The sequence below is a fragment of the Pipra filicauda genome, unplaced genomic scaffold (genome assembly GCF_003945595.2).
Source record: "Pipra filicauda isolate LSUMZ 115617 unplaced genomic scaffold, ASM394559v2 scaffold416_size611912_pilon, whole genome shotgun sequence".
In the NCBI taxonomy this organism is placed as follows: Eukaryota; Metazoa; Chordata; class Aves; order Passeriformes; family Pipridae; genus Pipra; species Pipra filicauda.
The window spans coordinates 259,978-277,092 of NW_024104550.1; the positions used below are offsets into that span (position 1 = coordinate 259,978).

Genomic DNA, 17,115 nt, shown 5'->3' on the forward strand with positions numbered 1-17,115 from the left:
GAGCCAGTGTCCCTGCAGTGTGAGGGAGCAGGTGCAGTGCTGTTGATGTAATGGGGAACTGGAGAGGGTATTTATGGCCTGAGCTGCTGCACAGAGCAAATTCTGCTCCCTATTCTTGCAGGCAAGCTGAGAGGAAGAGGCTCAGAGCCTTTTGCAAAGGGCTGGCAGTGCTGGCAGTAAGAATGATGTGCCCCTGAGCCAGAAATTGCGTTTAAGTTATGAGCTCTCGGAGGCAGAGACAAGTTCTTGCCCTTTAAGTACAGTTGCCAGGCTGAACCCATTCCTGTGACTGAGGCTCACAGGCGAGGCAGGAATTAAAATAAATGTGTGAGTTAAGATGTATTAGGAGCACAACTATAGAAAATGAGCTTAGTGCAGGGGCACAGGCAGACAGAGGTGGCTCGAATCCCTGAGAAGGTACCGTGAGCATGCCCAGGTTTTCTCTGTTCTGGCCCTCTGGGGCTCTGAGGTCACAGTGTTGGGCTCTCCAGTGGTTTCTCTGATGGGCTGAAGACCAGAGGTGTTGGGCTGAACGGTGGAGAAATCCACCTTCCATTCCCACACACCACTGGGCACAAAGGCAGCTGTGGGGCTTTCCTGGGCTGCAGTGCCAGGGGCATCCCAGCAAAGACCTGCTGGGATCTTCCCTGCCCCCCGGCTCCGTGACTCCCTTCGCTGTGGGCAGGGGCAGAGCCCTCCCCAGGGCTGGTGGGTGATGTGGGGAGCTGAACTCTGGGCACTGGCAGCGGGAACAACGGCCCCTTGTCGCGTTCCCTGGGAGCCAAAGATAGGAGCTGCATTGATCCCGTTGGCATCCGAAGCAGCTGGGAACATCCGCCAAGCCCGCCTGGGACTCTGCAGATAAACAGCACGTGGGGAGCGGGGCGGGCCGGGCACTTTGGCTTCTTGCTGCCCCATTGGGCTCCTTTTCTTCTTCTCCCCTTCCCCCTCCTCCTCAGCAGCGCGTTCAAATCCCTCAGACAGCTACTGGGCACCGCCGAGGGGACCGGCCCAGGAGTGGGACAATAAAATCCCTGACACCACTGTTCAAGAGGCCTCGGGGGGGTGGAAGGCCAGGCCAGCTGCACGGGTATAAAGCTGTCCCAGGCTCCCAGCACGGCACTGCAGCACAGTTGTTTGCCAGGCTCCTCCAGCGCTCTCCAATGGATATCACCATTCATAACCCCCTGATCCGCAGACCCTTCTTTTCTTGGTTGGCACCGAGTCGTATCTTTGACCAGATTTTCGGGGAGCACCTGCAGGAGTCAGAGCTGCTCCCTGTTTCCCCCAGCTTCAGCCCCTTCCTGATGAGATCCCCCATCCTTCGGATGCCCAGTTGGCTAGAGACAGGACTCTCTGAGGTAATCTTTGCTTCTTCATGCTCTTTGTTACCGCTGTGTGCACATCCTGCTGGCTCTGGAGCTGGACACCCAGGAGAGCTGAGAGCTTGGAAGCTGCTTGGAGGTGGTTATTTAGGAGAAGGCTGGGGAAAAGGGTGCTGTGCTTGTGGCTCTTCGTTAGGCAAGAAGCTCTGCATGCTCTGCTCATCGTTTGGGGCTGAGAGCAAGTACTGCCATAGTGATGGGAAGAGAGGCAAACTGAGGTGGCTCTAAGAGCTGACAGAAGACAGGAGGAAGCCTGATTTCCCTAATTTCCCAGTCTGCTATGCCAAACTTCCAATCCCACTCCCACCTGAGAAGCAAACAGCACAGGGGCAGGGGCAGTGGGATGCTCATGTCAGGCTGCTGAGGAAAAAGGGGCCTATTTTAAAGAATCACTGCCGAGAAGAGCAGTGTTTTCAGTAAGATACAGGACCCAAAGGATCAAGGAGCAGGAGTCTACTTGCTTCAGGGGCTGAGCCAAGAGGCACTTGCCTGTTCTACGAGTCAATCTCTTATTTACAAGTAGCTTGTAGAGCTATTCTGAGCAGAAGGAGGGAGAGGAAAGTATTATTTTAATCTTTGCATAATGTTTGCCCTGATTTAGCGACCTGGGTCTGGCTGTGCACTGAAGCAGCCATAATCAGCACTACACCAACTCAAGGGGCAGTTTTAGCAGATTTTAACAAATTGAGAATCTCAGGTACCGCAGGGATGGGCATTAATGCAAGGCCAGCCAGGGACAAAGCCACTCAGATGAGAAACCCAGAACAAAGGTCAGTGCGTGTGTGGACACCAGCTGAGTGCTGACCTGCTGTGTTCTGAGAGCCTCTCGAAGCAGAAACCCTCACCTGCTCTTTCCTGAAGTCACCTCCTTGTTTTGCAGATGCGACTGGACAAGGACAAGTTTTATGTAAATCTCGATGTGAAGCATTTCTCCCCCGAGGAGCTCAAAGTGAAGGTGCTCGGGGACATGATAGAGATCCACGGGAAGCACGAGGAGCGCCAGGTACCTCTGGTTTAACTGTGCCACTCCCAGCGGGAGCTCCCTCACCTCCGCTGAAACAAGGAGGCTGCAAAACATTCCTCCTCTGGGCTCACCTCAGATACTTGGCATTGTTTGTTTTATCAGCCAACCCCAATGGAAGATGGTCTGTGCAACCCCCCCAGCTGATCCCAGACAGGGCAGCAAGAGGGTGAACATTTATTGCTGATGTTACATGAACTGTGAACCGAGCTGGAAAATCGTCTTTGAAATGGGCATTTTTGGGCCTCCCTCTTTTTGGGCAGAGGCCAGAAATGCAGGGAGGTGTTCAATACACTGACAACAAGCTGTAATAATCAAACCACAAAAGGAACCAGTGCACTGCCCTGTTGTGTAACCTTTCCTAGGCCCAGCTATGAGTTTCTAACCCTTAAAAGTTGTGTTCTGCTCTCATAATCCCACTTCTTGCTGGCCCTGGAGACCTGGGTGCCAGCTGGGCAGAGAGAAATCCAAAGCCATGTTCAAAGGTGGATGAAACAGCATTTTCCAGCCCCCATATCCCTCCTACCTCCTGTCCCCACTTACTTGCTGGAAGGAAGGGAGCACTCATGATAAAGTAGCTGCAATTGCCATATCAATATAATAATAATAATAATAATAATAATAATAATAATAATAATAATAGTAATAATAATAACAATAACGGCATGTAATCCTGACAGAGCTTCTGCAACTTTTTTTTGCTAAGAACATAATAAAAAAATAACAATAATACTCAAAATAATAATAATAAAAATAAAATATCTATATATAAAAATAAATCAAAATAATATCAAAATAATAATATAATAACAATAACAATATAATAACAATAATAATAGTAATAATAATCCTGTGATCCTAGTATAGTTTCTGCAATTCTTTTTGGCTAAGAACACAATCCAGTACTCTAACAGAGATCAGCTCTCTGGGGCTCTGCAGACCCTCAGGAGCTGGTGTGGTTGGCACTGCAGGCAGGCCTGGTGCTGCCCCTTGCCCAGAGCTGGGCAGTGAAGCCCAGAGGTGGAACACAAAGCCTCCTCCTGCCAGCAGTGTTTGCACCTGCAGGCACCTGCACCCAGCCAGGGCAGTGCCTCCCTTTGGCCAGACTTGGCTGTTTTTAAAGAGGGCATCTCATTTTAAAAGGTCCTTTAAGTCCCTGGGAGGTTTTCCTTTGCGGGCTCCCCGACCCCAGCTCTGCCTGTGCCGAGCGAACGCTCCTCACTGTGCCTGTCCCTTCTCCTCCCGAAGGACGAGCACGGCTTCATCGCCAGGGAGTTCAACAGGAAATACAGGATCCCCGACGACGTGGACCCTCTGACCATCACCTCGTCCCTGTCCCTGGACGGGGTGCTGACCGTCAGCGCTCCCAGGAAGGTGAGCGACGTCCCCGAGCGCTCCATCCCCATCACCCGCGAGGAGAAACCGGCCATCGCAGGCGCCCAGAGGAAATAGGGCTGTGCCCACACACAGCCCCCCCGGGGCCAGCCCACGGCACCTGGCACCAGGGGCCGAGGGGCTGCTCTTATTATTTATGCCGAGTAAGTTTACTAACGAATAAAACATGAATAAGCAGTTTGTATTTATTTGTTCTGGGCGCTGAGGACAAGCGGAGTGGTGGGGCCAGGGAGCTGTGTAAGGTGAACGTAGCTGGTACCATCCTTCCTTACAGCTTGGGTGGCAAGTGTGGCCAGGACAGCTTGTCTTGGTGTCCAGAGGCACCCTTCCCACTCCACATTACATTCTCTAATGTTTTGCAAACATCTAATGCACGAGTCTTTTCCTTCAGCGGTGCCAGAGGATTTCAGAGTGTTTCACAAGCCACAGAAAAGTTTCTCCAGTGGAGATTAAACTGGTAAAACAACTTCATGACAATTGAAACCCATCTGGAGTGTGGGTATTTGATAACAACTGACTGGAAGACAACTGTATCTTAAATCTCTAGAATGACTCACGTTGTGGAGAAGCATCCAAGTGCTGCAGCCAGTTCAGAGCAGTTGCAGATGAAAACTGCAGAGCTGCAGTTGAACACAGATATCTCCCAAGAGGAGGAAAACATCCTGCTCTCATGATGCAAATCACATCCCTTTGAAACTGTGATGTTAGTGCCCTTCAAACAATGAACAGCATCTGATGTCTACAGCAATAACCTGATTTATGCCATCATTGCTGAGTGATACAAACCACTACTAAGTCCTTCTCAGGCACCATCATCTGCTTAGCACCTCTCTTCAAAGGGATATGAGCATAAAGGGAAGTCTGTGTTACTGGAATTGAATTCTAAAATTCATCTTCAAAAAGGGCAGAACCCCACAGATCTGTCACACAGATCATCAGACTCAGTCATGACCTGACCTATTTTTTATGTTCCTTATACCTGCTAAGGCAGAAGTTCTGTGAGAAGGGATCTGTTTACACCTCAGCTGAACTGAGAGGTTACCCTTCATTCTGTGTCTTTAGGGGAGAAAAACAAAATGAGCACTCAGTGATGAGGGGTCATTGTCAAATACCTCAAATCCCCCCTCATTTCAAGGTCTGGTGTTTCCCATTAGCTGGTTCCAAAAAGCCCTCCCAGTTAAGGTGTTAATTGGGCTTGTCTGACCAGGCACAGGGTGAGTGGTGACTCACAGTCACCTCTGCACTCACTTAGGTCACAAACAATCCATATTAAACAGCAGGAAGAATGTTTTCCACACGATGCTACATTTGGCTTTCATGTGTGACGGGTCTTTTTGCTCGAAGGAAATCCCTGTAGCACTGTGGGCAGACAGGCCTCCTGGTTTCTGAGCCTTTTCCTGCATCCTTCTTGTTCCTTCTCTGAGTGTTGGACACAAGCAGAAAAAAAAAAATGCTTCCATGTGGTGGCCTGTAGTGAAGCAGGACTGAGCAGCTGGGTTGCACAAAGGAGGTTCTAACTCAGGGTAGGGGCCCAGAAACCAGTGAAGTTCTTGTTCAAATTCTAAAAGAATAAAAATTAAAAAAAAAAAAAAATTGAGGAAGTAAGTGGGAAATAGTGAGAATATATCCATAAAGTGCATTTCCCCTGAGGAAAATGGTTTTTATAGTCCAGGGTTTTGTTGGGCCCAAATGTAGGAGCAAGAAGTGGGCATTTTGAGTGAAAGCTCTTTGGGGATGATGAGGTCAGCTAGACAAGAATACTTGAAATGCAGATACCACTCCCTGAATGACCTGAAATACCTGTTCTGTGGTGGCACAGCAGCACAGCTCAGCGGGGAGAAAATGCCAGAAAACATCTCTGTCACCTCGAAGCACAGATGTCATCCAGGAGCTCCCCTTTAGCTGCACCACACATCCAACAGGCTGGTTCAACATTTCATCCTCTGATGTTTCCCTTGTAATCTGGAGTGCAAGGTGCTTCAAAGCAGTGAGGATGCTGGAAAGGAAAACTCGCATTTAGCACGGCTAAATATGAGTTTGGGGTTTTTTTCCTTTCCTGGAGGGGGGAGGTGGTGTGGTAATTATTTTTTTCTGAGGTGTTATGCTCCATGTCTCAGCACTGAACATCTCTCTGGGTCACTTACTCACCCTTTGAAACAAAGAAAGGGATTCACCCAAGGCCACAGGGACCCAGTGCCTCCCCAATATCCCGTCACTCACAGGGCAGGGTTAGGGGGGATACTGGGGAGAAATTTTTCCCTGTGAGGGTGGGGAGGCCCTGGCACAGGTTGCTCAGAGAAGCTGTGGCTGCCCCAGCCCTGGAAGCGTCCAAGGACAGATTGGAGCCATCCAGGGCAGTGGAAAGTGTCCCTGCCCATGGAACGAGATGAGTCCCTGCCCATGGAAAGTGTCCCTTTCCCATGGAAAATGTCCCTGCCCATGGAACAAGACGACCCAAACCACCCCAGGATTCTGTGATTCTACGATTCCTTAGCTTTGTAACGGCTTTATTTATTTATTTACGCACTTATTTATTTATTTAACGCCCATTTCCTGTTGCGCAGAGGCTCAGAAAGCTCTCCCAAAGCGCACCCCCCTCCTAGCGCTGGGGAGGCGGCGGGGGGGATGCGGCGGCTCATCCATCCCTCCATCCATCCCTCCATCCCGGGGAGCACCGGCAGCTCCCTGGATCCCCCCGGGGCGGGGAACCGGCTGCTCAAAAGGCACCGGGGATGCCCCGACGCCACCAGCAGTGGCCGCTGACCGGCCCCACGTCATGAGCGAGCGACTTCGGCTCCGGGAACCGCGGGCTCCCAGTCCCGGGGGCTCCGAGCGCCGGGGGCTCCGAGCCGCTGCCGGTGCCCGGGCATGGGGCTCCGCCGCGTCCTGCTGCTCGGGGAGGGCAATTTCTCCTTCGCCGCTTCTCTCTGCGGGGCCGAGGGCACGCACGTGGTGGCCACTTGCTACGAGAGCGAGGAGGAGGCGTCCCGGCGAGGGGGAGCCGCGCGGAGCATCCGCAGGCTGCGGGAGAGCGGTGGGTGCGGGTGGGATGCGGTGGGATGGGATGCGATGGGATGCGATGGGATGCGATGGGATGCGGTGGGATGCGGTGGGATGGGATGCGATGGGATGCGGTGGGATGGGATGCGATGGGATGCGATGGGATGCGATGGGATGCGGTGGGATGCGGTGGGATGCGGTGGGATGGGATGCGATGGGATGCGATGGGATGGGATGCGATGGGTGGTGGGACCCCCGGGCACAGCGGTGCAGGAGGAAGCGGTGTCGCTGAGCCCTTTGCTGTCACCGCCCTCTAATCAGGGCTCCATCCAGAGCCATCGCGCTGCCGTGCCCTGTCTCCAGACCCTTGGCATCCCCTCGCCACTCCAGGCGTCTCGTGTGAGGGATTGGAACGGTCCGTTTGGCCAAATCAAACACCCTAAAACCTGATCAGGCTTAAATAGTGCTGAAATTGCACTGAAACCACTATTTTCAAGTATTTTCAGAAGTTTCCACGAGAGGTGAAGTGGAGCCCAGGCTTCCTGGTGTTCCTAATGCACGACTGGGGAGATGCCTGGCAGCTCTCACCTACTTTAAAACCAAATAGAGGATTTGCATTCCTGCCTTTCTCTGAAATTTTCCCTAGTGATAAACATCACACCCTTGTTTTTTTTTTTTCCTTTGCTGTTGCAGGAGCTGAGGTTGTGTTTTCTGTGGACTGCACCAAGCTGAAGGACTACTTTTCACCAGAAAAAAGACAATTCGACTGTATTTACTTCAACTTCCCCCACTGTGGGAGGAAGGCTGGGGTAGTGAAGAACAGGGAGCTTCTTGCCCACTTTTTCCGTAGGTGAGTAACCCAGAAATAGTTCTGTGCTGGTTGCCTGCTGTGATACACGTTTGTAGCTGTGCTCTGGGTGCTTTTCTGGCCCTGTGAAATTTGTGGGGGTGCTAACAGGGTTCTTCTCGTTGGTGCCTTTCCTTCCAGCTCCGCAGAAGTGCTGGCAGAGGAGGGAGAGGTCCACGTGGCTCTTTGCAATGGCCAGGGTGGGACACCCGCAGACCAGCCAAGGAGGGAGTGGCACAACAGCTGGCAAATAGTGGCTGTGGCAGCAGGAGCTGGATTTATCTTGAGTGATGTTCATCCTTTTAATGCAGAGACAATCCATGGATATAAATGTACAGGTTACAGGTAACCATCATGTGGCAAAACAGAAATTCTGATATTTGTGCTCTTATAAAGGCCAGCATTGGTGTGTTCTTTTAGTATCTTGTTTGCTGGAGAGGAACTCCTTTTAAATTTCCTTAAAATAGCTGCAGTTCTTTTCCATCTCTAAGCAGAATAGCCAAGATTCAAATGCAAGCTTCTTGCCAAAGTACCCTCTAAAAATAAGACTGTCTTAGGATTTTAAAGGTCAAAATCGTCAGGAGGACTGTGGTGTGTGTATCTGCTCAGCAGGCAATCCCAGCAGGGTTGTAACAAGGCCTGGGATTCGCTAAGACGTGTGTTGGTGTCACATGGATTACCTGTGCAAGGCTTTCTTGTGGCACGTTAAATATCAGAAATTATTGATGGCTTTGCTGTGGTTTTGTGTGTTGTCAGGAGCCAAGATAAATCCTTCTGTGTAGAGGGTGCCCTGAACCACATTTTCACACGGAGCACTCCACTCCCGTGTTTCACACCTGGGAGCTGCAGGATACAACTGGAAAGCCAAAAGGTTTCTTTTCAAGTGCCACAAGTCCTTGTGGATAAAATTAACAGGTGAGTTTTATAATTAGTTTCTGTTTGGCTCTCAGTGGGAGTGACCAGGTGTCAGATAAATGGATATGATGATTGGAAAGCCCTGTTCCTTTTTTATTAGCAAATTCAATTAATTCTTGATTGCAACCTGGAGACAAACACCAGTGTCCTGAAAACACGCAACACGTTTGGTGAGAGGCTTGGCTTGTTCAGGTAGTTACTAAAAACTGGCTTAAGAATGTTTTGGGTGAATTGCTGCACTCAAATTATGGCCACAGGAAGGCTATTCCAGGGAAATCTGTTTACTGGTGTCTGTAATCTGCACTTTTATTTTTCCCAGGGGTTTCCTAGAACCGAATTCAAACCACCCAGTCCGGACAGTGAAGGAGGAGCTTGCTGCAGGGCTCAGCCAAGCCTTTCCAGTACAGGACACTGACTCCTGCCTTCCCCTGCTCCACCAAGGCCACCTCGATGGGGTTTGTCCCTCCAGTATCTTTTGGCTCGCTCTGAGCCCAGAGGAGACTCCAAGCCCTGAGGAAATGTCTCATGGACCTGCAAATGGACCTGTTTTATTTTCCTGTGCTGATTTTTGCCAGGGCACAGAGAAGAATGTACCAGAAGGACGTCACAGTCCAAAGCAGTTTTATCTCAGACCGTCCCTGCTGCCTCATGCTCAGGCAATAATGCAGGAAGGAGCCTTTTTCCCAGGGACACTCCGTGTTCTTTCTGGGCCAGTTTTCAGGAAGTGTCGTGTCACTCCTCACTCCATGCCTGTTTTTCACGAGGTGCTCATTGTGTTTGCAGTGAGCAGGGGTACAGAGAGCAGCTGTGTCCAGATGTTGGTGAACAACGTTACATCCACCATACATTCCCTTCAGCAGACTGGCACTAAACCAAATATCAACCTGCAGGAAGCAACGAGCTCTGAAACAACTGAGCGAAGTGACTTTGCTGCTTTTGAGTCTCAGCTTGGTAAAATCCAGTACTTCATGTGCATGGAGACAGATCCCCCAGGCTCCTGTGAGAAGGGCTCCTGCCTGGGGGTTATAAGGACATCTCATGAGCTAGTAAGCAGTGAGCTGGTGGTTGTCTTTGCCTCACTGAACCTTGACCTCCTGGCCATGCTGCTCTGTGGAATATCCGACTGGAGAATGCTCTGGACACCGGACACACGGTTCCTGAGGCAGTTTCCTAGAGGAGAGCTGAGGCTTTTCAAGAGTTTTTCCCTCTATCCCCCTTCCTACGTGCACGACGTCAGCTTTTGGGTTCCCGAGGGGGAGCAGTTCGACGAAGTTGCTTTTCACACCCTTGCCAGGGGGGTGTCAGGTGAAACGGTGGTTTCCATCCAGTTAAGGGACAGTTTCCAGCAGGCAGGAACGGGGCGGAGGAGCCTCTGCTACAGGCTGACCTTCCAGTCCTGTGACAGGGCCCTGAGCTGCCGCGGGGCCGCGGAGCTGCAGCTGCGCCTTCGGGAGCAAATCCAGCAGCAGCTGGGTGTGACCCTGAGGTAGAACGTTCCACCCTGGGCTCAGGTGCTCGAGCAGCACCTGTGCAGGTTTCTGCTCTGGCCAATGTCACCTGACACGGTGTGTTACTGCAGCGCCTCTCACAAAGGCGGGGTAGACTTTGAGTACCTGCACGTGTTGTAAATGTGGAAATTCCTGTTCAGGAGGACCAAGCACCTCCCTGTTCTCTGTGTGTGTAATGAAACCTCGTTTTATAAAGTGGAGCCTTTCTTTCCTAGGGTCCTGTGAGAGTGGACTCGATCTCCTTGCTGATGCCAATTCACTTTTCCTGTTCTTGTTTATGCTTGCCCAGCACCTTATACTGGTGGTGATTATCTCAAGCACACCGAAACAGGGAGGATCTCACCATTTCCTAGGCACTGCGTGTGTTCTGAGCACTGAAAACCCTGTGCAGATGCTCAGTCCTTGTGGGAGGATGGTGGGTCTGGGTTGCTTCACACAGCCCATCTCAGCAGAGGTGCTGGGGATGGGATCCCAGCCGGGGACCGTTTCCGGAGGAGCTAATACAGATGGAAATCACGGAATCCTAGAATGGTTTGGGTTGGAAGGGACTTTAAAGCTCATCTCCTTCCACCCCCTGCTATGGACAGGGACACCCTCCACTAGCCCAGGTTGCTCCAAGCCCCGTCCAACCTGGCCTTGGACGCTTCCAGGGATGGGGCAGCCACAGCTTCTCTGAGTGACTAATCACAAATTATTTCCATCACTATATTCCAAAGGGTCCTAACTAGTCCTAAAATAGCTGTACCACCAGTAGTGCATTATTTGCTGCAGCAGATGTGACTGCAGCTGATAGAGAACTCCAGAGTTACTGGAATCTGTAGGGTTACACTGGGAAAAGGCATCAACAGGATGGTGGACGTGAGCAGCTGTTTCTTTTAACAAATTCAGGACTGCAGGGCACATTCTGTGTCCCCTCAAGTGTGAGGCACGTGTACCCCTTGAGGGTCCATTCCCACATCCTGCTGCCCTCCTGGCACAGGACCAGGGGCCTGTGCCCTCCTGCAGCATCTGGTGGAGAAGAACAGAGCAGCATCCATGTGGAAGGATCCTGGTGACCAGTGCCAGGACCTCAGGGAATGGCTGGAGCTGTGTCAGGGGAGGGTCAGGTGGGATCTCAGGAAACCAACCAGAGGGTGCTGGGGCACTGAACAGGCTCCCCAGGGTTTGGTCACGGCCCCAAGGCTGCCAGAGCTCCAGAAGTGTTTGGAAAACGCTCTCAGGGACAGGGTGGGATTGTTGGGGTGTCTGTGCAGGGCCAGGGGTTGGACTGGATGATCCTTGTGGGTCCCTCCCAACTCAGTGTATTCTGTGGATTTTACTGGTGAGTTCCCAGATGCATTTCCCTGGAATTCGTCCCTGACAGTGGGGTGATGGAAACGTTTGATGTGCTTGGTCTTCATGCCCTGAAATAGCAGAGACTGCGTGTATGATGAACCTGTGTGTGAGGAGCAGGGACTGTATGTGCGGGACACGGACCGTGTGTGTGGGGCATGGACCGTGTGTGTGGGGCATGGACCGTGTGTGCGGGACACGGACTGTGTGTGCGGGACAGACACCGTGTGTGCGGGGCAGACACCGCGTGTGCAGGACAGACAGACCATGTGTGCGGGACAGACACCGTGTGTGCAGGTCACAGACCATGTGTGCGGGACACGGACTGTGTGTGCGGGACAGACACCGTATATGTGGGACAGACACTGTGTATGCGGGACACGGATCCTGTGTGTGGGACAGACACCGTGTGTGCTGGTCACAGACCGTGTGTGCAGGGCACAGACTATGTGTGCGGGACAGACACCATGTGCGGGTCACAGACCGTGTGTGCGGGTCACAGACCGTGTGTGCAGGGCACAGACCGTATATGCGGAACAGACACCGTGTGTGCGGGACAGACACCGTGTGTGCGGGACAGACACCGTGTGTGCGGGTCACAGACCGTGTGTGCGGGACAGACACCGTGTGTGCGGGTCACAGACCGCGTGTGCGGGACAGACACCGCGTGTGCGGGACAGACACCGTGTGTGCGGGACAGACACCGCGTGTTCACGCCGCGCGCTCCCGCCGCCCCGCGCGCTCCCTTTGCCCACAGCCGAGATGGCGGCGGCGGCTTCCCCGCCCCGCCCGCCCGCGGCAGCGCCGCCCGCCCGCCCGGCCGTGCCCGTCCCCGCCATGGCCGCCAAGGGGGCTCGGCAGCGGCCGCGGGCGGGCGGCGGGGAGGCGGCGGGGCGGCGGCCGGAGGCGGAGGAGCCGCGGGCAGAGTGGGTGTCGGGGTGTCGGGGCAGTGCCCGGGCGCTGCCGGCCCCCGGGGGGGGTGTTTGGGCGGCCCCGCGCCCAGGGCGGTGTTGGAGATGCCCGTCCCGCATCTCCCCGGCCGGCAGGAGCCCCCCCGGTGCGGGGCTGCGGTGGGGCGGGGGGTGATGCTGCTGCCCGGGTACCCGACCCCCCCAAGGAAAGCAGCGCGCTCGCTGCTGGAATCCGCGGCTCAGATACCCTCCTCTGCCCTTTTAGTGTCGCTTGGTCTCGTCGCTGAGCCTTCCTGCTGCATATTCGTATTTTTTTTATTTTTTTTTTTTTTTTAATTTCCCCCCCCCCTCTTTGGATTAGATCATCCGGGAGCAAAGCAGGGCAAGTTTGGGCCCCCGAAGGATCAACAGCTTTCAAGTGTCTCATCTCGGCCAGGTTCTGTGCAGCCCTCCTGAGCAACATCTCTGATTGCGATGAGACCTTCAACTACTGGGAACCGGTGAGTGGCTTCGTGCCCTTGGGAGTTGGCAGCGTGTACCTGGCCAGTGCACATGCAGGTTTATTTAGAACCCCGTGCCAGTCTCTCAAAGAGGAATTTTTGTACTCAGGGATTGGGAGGTGGGAGATGGGAAGCTGTCTGATGCATGTCGATTTATTTCTTGATTTAATCTCCATTGCAGACACACTACCTCATTTATGGGAAGGGGTTTCAGACGTGGGAATACTCCCCAGCCTATGCCATCCGCTCCTATGCTTACCTGTGGCTCCATGCCTTACCAGCCTGGTTCCATGCTCGGGTCCTGCAAACCAACAAGGTAAATCACGTGTGTGGAACCTGCTTTCGTGGGGAATAAACGTGCCTTTAGTCTGTGTGAAAACAACCGCTTTTGTTTGTTGTCGGAGAGTTCGTGTTTACAAAACTCTCCTTGGTTGACAAACACCGACCTCCCGGGAGGGTTTCGGAGGGTTTGTGAGTTTCCCCCGATGCTTTACAAGCCCGGTTTGTGTCCCGTGCCTTCCTCACACTCCAACCATGTCTCCTAGGTCCTTATCTTCTATTTCCTCCGATGCTTCCTGGCCTTCCTGAGCTGCATTTGTGAACTCTACTTCTACAAGTGAGTGTTAGAGCCTGTCTGCAGTGAGTGTTTTGAGTGCCATGCACGGGAAACACGCTTTGAAGCTCCTGTGTGGATTGGGCTGCTTAAAAGTGAACCTTGAAAATACGTGTTCTCATGATAACTTAATGGAATACTGGTGAGAATTCCACAATTAGGACAAAACTGTACTCTCAGAGCTGCCACCCACATCTCCACTCCAGCATTTTGCTGACTACACTCGTTTTCTCACCGACAGCAGCAAGCAGGGTGGGAGTGTTGTAGACTGAGCTCTGCTGGAGGAGAGTCTGGTGCTGTGTTTGCTTACCATAGTGAATTTTACTGGAACACATTAATTGTTGCTGTGTGTAATCCATCTGCCAGTGCTGTTTACATCCACTAAAAGCAGTAAATCCTTAACATACAATTATCTTGTCTAAGCTGGGTTAGACTCTGCCTCTTCGTTTGTGATTTTCAGACTGTTACCTTGCATTTTTTTCTGTTGGGAATAATCTGATTTTAAGGATCTTTTCTGTGTCCGTTTCCCTCTTGCTTCCTCAGGGCTGTGTGCAAGAAGTTTGGGCTGCATGTGAGCAGGCTGATGTTGGCCTTCCTGGTGCTCAGCACGGGGATGTTCTGTGCTTCTGCAGGTAGGTTTGCTTGTAGCAGTGACTCTGACAGTGACCTTGTCCCTGGAAACCAGAGGCAGGGCCAGAGAGAAGAGAAGCCTCAGCTGTAACACATCTCTAACATTGTGTTATGGATCTCTAGTCTGTTTGTTGTGGTTGTGTTCTGCTGGAGGTGTTTCTCACGGCGGGTGTGACAGAATAAGTGTTGATCCACATTACCTTTTCTGTGTCGCTCTCTTACATGTTTCAGTTTCCTCTTTGTTTCCTGCTTGTTTCTGTTGCTGCCTCCTGTCTCCTGGCTGTGCCTCTCAAACAGGGGCTTGGCCTGCCTTCCTTGGACATATTTTAACCTAAGGAAGGAGGCTCCTATTTTGGCACTGCCACTTGCCTTTGTGTCCTGTCCCCTCTGCCTGGCTGCACCCGTTTTCCCAGCCACTCTGAGGCTTGTGTAAAACCCCTGCTGTAGGTATGAAGTGTGAGGAAGCTGGGCTGACCCCTTTCCTCCCTTGTGCTGCAGCTTTCCTGCCCAGCAGTTTCTGCATGTACACCACGGTGGTTGCCATGACTGGCTGGTACATGGACAAGACCTCTGTGGCAGTGCTGGGGGTGGCTGCTGGAGCCCTCCTGGGCTGGCCCTTCAGCGCAGCTCTGGGGTAAGAAAAGGAAAGCTGGGGAGTTTTGCACTTTGTCAGATATTTTTTTGCCTGTTGGGGGAGAATGCAGGGATGGAGAGCTGGAGGAAAAAACTCTCAGGGCCTGCCTGAGCCTAGTCCGTGCTATGGGCTTCCATAGCCCGAGTTCTTTGCTTCTGGAGGACTTAGGTTGGGAAGATTTCCTGATATTAATACACTGGGAGAGTAAAGCCTGAGTTGGATGGCTGGATGTGGAGTAGAAGCAGAGGCCAGTGAAGGGATGGTTCTCTCTCAGCTTGCTTTGGAGGGCAGGAGAACCTGCAGTGGGAAAGCCAAGGTCTCCAGCTGACAGCTGGTCTCTCTTTCAGGCTTCCTATTGCCTTTGACTTGTTGATACTGAAGCAGAGGTGGAAGAGTTTCCTGAACTGGTGCGTGGTGTCACTGATCCTGTTTTTGGTAAGTGCCTGTAGCAATGCAGAGAGGGAATGGATTGGGCTTGTGACAGGAGGGATGAATTCCTTCAGGAAAATCACATGGAGCTTTAGTGCAGCCCAGCCAAAAGCTCCTGGCACTTTAACAGCTGCTTTCTTCCAGGTGCCCTTGGTGGTGGTGGACAGCTATTACTATGGGAAGCTGGTGGTTGCACCTCTCAACATTGTTTTATACAATGTCTTCACCCCTCACGGGCCTGATCTCTACGGTGAGTTTAAGATAACAAGCCAAGAAGGGAGTTGGGAATTTTTCTTGCTACTGTGACTCCCCCCCCAGCTCTTGATTGCCAACCCTTTTTCTGATGTACCCTGGAGCAAAAGCTGCCTGCAAGCTCCAAAGGCTGCAGCTCCAGCTTCTGGACACGGGATGTCTCTCTTGAGCTGGGAATCCACAGGCCATTGAGCTGGTGCTGCTTTTGTTCACTTCCCAGTTCTGCAAACCACCGTGAGGTGTCTCAGTGTCACAGCAGAGAGCTGGCAGTGTGTGGCTGCTGAGTGGGCACAAGGGATACCTGTGTGTGTTTGTGAGATTTGATGGACTTCCTGGCTGTTGCTCCTCACAGCCAGGGTGCAGAAACCTTGGAAAAGCAGGTGGCAGTGCAGAATCAGTAGTTTTTTCCAGTTCACATTGTGTGTCTGCAGCCCATGCTGTGCCTTGGGAATCCCTTTGCTCTTTGGCAGTGTGTGGCCTGGACTTTGCTGGAAAGTGGGATCTGAGGGTGCCATAAGGCAAATCATCTGCCTGCAGGGGGTTCCCTGATAACTGTGGGACCCAAATCCCGACTCTGAGCCTCCAAGGCAGTGCTGGGAGTGCTGTTTGTTTGGGAGCTGCCACTGCGCTCAGTTGTCCATGAAGAGTAAGGAAAATATTCCATTTCTTGCAGGGCTCCAGAGGGGCTGGGGGAGACCTCAGGGTGCAGGGTCCCTGCATCATCCCTGTCCTCTGAGCCCAGCCCAGTCTGAGCTGTTCCAGGAGGGATTCAGCAGTGCTCAGCAGCAGCCAGGCTCTCTCTGGCAGTGCCCTGCAGCCACATTTGCTGGTTCATTGGCAGGGCTGTTCTGGATGGTGCTGAGTGGTGATTTGTCACTTGTGCTGTGGCACAGCAGGGCAGCAGCTGCTTTGCCACGGTTCCTCCTCTCTGCAGGAGGGCTCTGAAGGCTGTTGCTGGGAGTTTTCTATAAGTAAACTCCAGGCCCTGTCTCTCTGATAGGTTTTGGCATGGGCCTGTGCCTGACCTTTTCCACACTGGTGCATGAGTTGTTTCCAGAAGCCTCCAGGGACCAATGTGTTCTGAAGTGTTTTATTCATGGTGACATTCATATAACATCCTCAGGCTAGTAAAAGAGCCTGCTTGAAATTGCTCTTTAATGCAGTGTGGCCAGGACAGCGCTGTGTGTTTAGAGAGCCTCGAAACACTGGGGAGAAATAGCCCCACCAGGGGAGGTGAGGGGCTGGCCAGTCCCTCCAGGCTTTGGAGCTGGGATTTCCCAACTTTCACATGATGGGAGCAGAGTGACCAGCCCACAGCATCTTCAGTGTTTTGGAGACAAGGTTCAACTTCTTTCTTTTGTCTTTAGCAATACACTCCTTCTACATAAACACTGGCTGTGCAGTTAGTATTTCCCTGGGGGAATTAGGTTTCTACAGCCAAGGGAGAGCAGTTTCTAAGCATATATCCCTAAGCCTGATTCTGAGACTTTGTGAGGTTTTTGCCTGCATGTGTTCTAAGAAATCCCAATTTGTGACCAGAGTTTTGCCCCACTTTCTGTGCCTGGAGCCTCAGCTGTGACTTGCAGTGTGATGGCACTTTGGGGAGCTTTGTTCAGCTTGGGCTGTTGGTGTGACACCTTTGCTCTGCTGGGTCCTGGTTCTTCAACAGAGTGAAAATAAACGAAATGCAGCGAGCAGAGTGTTTGTTATACTAGCACTGAATCAGGCTTGCTTAGAATGAGG

At 52.3% G+C, this 17,115-nt stretch overlaps 2 protein-coding genes across 3 annotated transcripts in view; both read left to right on the forward strand.

The window, feature by feature from the left end:
• The first annotated feature begins 619 nt into the window (after positions 1–619).
• On the forward strand, positions 620–3,978 carry CRYAB (crystallin alpha B). Its single transcript, XM_027734528.2, has 3 exons — positions 620–1,361; positions 2,266–2,388; positions 3,655–3,978. Exons 1-3 carry the CDS (start codon positions 1,164–1,166, stop codon positions 3,856–3,858), a joined length of 525 nt encoding a protein of 174 aa, XP_027590329.1. The 5' UTR covers positions 620–1,163; the 3' UTR covers positions 3,859–3,978.
• A 2,420-nt stretch (positions 3,979–6,398) lies between these two features.
• Positions 6,399–17,115, forward strand: part of LOC113994953 (ALG9 alpha-1,2-mannosyltransferase) — a 30,715-nt gene continuing 19,998 nt past the window's right edge. Inside the window, exons 1-12 of one of the 2 annotated variants that reach the window (XM_039385506.1) lie at positions 6,399–6,835; positions 7,495–7,651; positions 7,790–7,993; positions 8,405–8,563; positions 8,883–10,049; positions 12,676–12,814; positions 12,996–13,130; positions 13,360–13,430; positions 13,971–14,059; positions 14,556–14,691; positions 15,039–15,126; positions 15,265–15,370. In XM_039385506.1, coding sequence (XP_039241440.1) covers positions 6,670–6,835; positions 7,495–7,651; positions 7,790–7,993; positions 8,405–8,563; positions 8,883–10,049; positions 12,676–12,814; positions 12,996–13,130; positions 13,360–13,430; positions 13,971–14,059; positions 14,556–14,691; positions 15,039–15,126; positions 15,265–15,370 — 2,617 coding nt within the window. In that variant the 5' untranslated portion in view covers positions 6,399–6,669. Of the gene's footprint in view, positions 6,836–7,494; positions 7,652–7,789; positions 7,994–8,404; positions 8,564–8,882; positions 10,050–11,590; positions 12,330–12,675; positions 12,815–12,995; positions 13,131–13,359; positions 13,431–13,970; positions 14,060–14,555; positions 14,692–15,038; positions 15,127–15,264; positions 15,371–17,115 lie in introns of those variants that run through there. The other variant, XM_027734516.2, reaches the window with a different exon arrangement.

What these genes read in the sequence shown, in the direction of transcription:
- CRYAB (XM_027734528.2), top strand. Translation starts at nt 1,164, where the DNA reads ATGGATATCACCATTCATAACCCCCTGATCCGCAGACCCTTCTTTTCT. An exon ending in TAGAGACAGGACTCTCTGAG is followed by an intron (nt 1,362 to 2,265) that starts GTAATCTTTGCT and finishes CTTGTTTTGCAG; the next exon opens with ATGCGACTGGACAAGGACAA. An exon ending in GGAAGCACGAGGAGCGCCAG is followed by an intron (nt 2,389 to 3,654) that starts GTACCTCTGGTT and finishes CTCCTCCCGAAG; the next exon opens with GACGAGCACGGCTTCATCGC.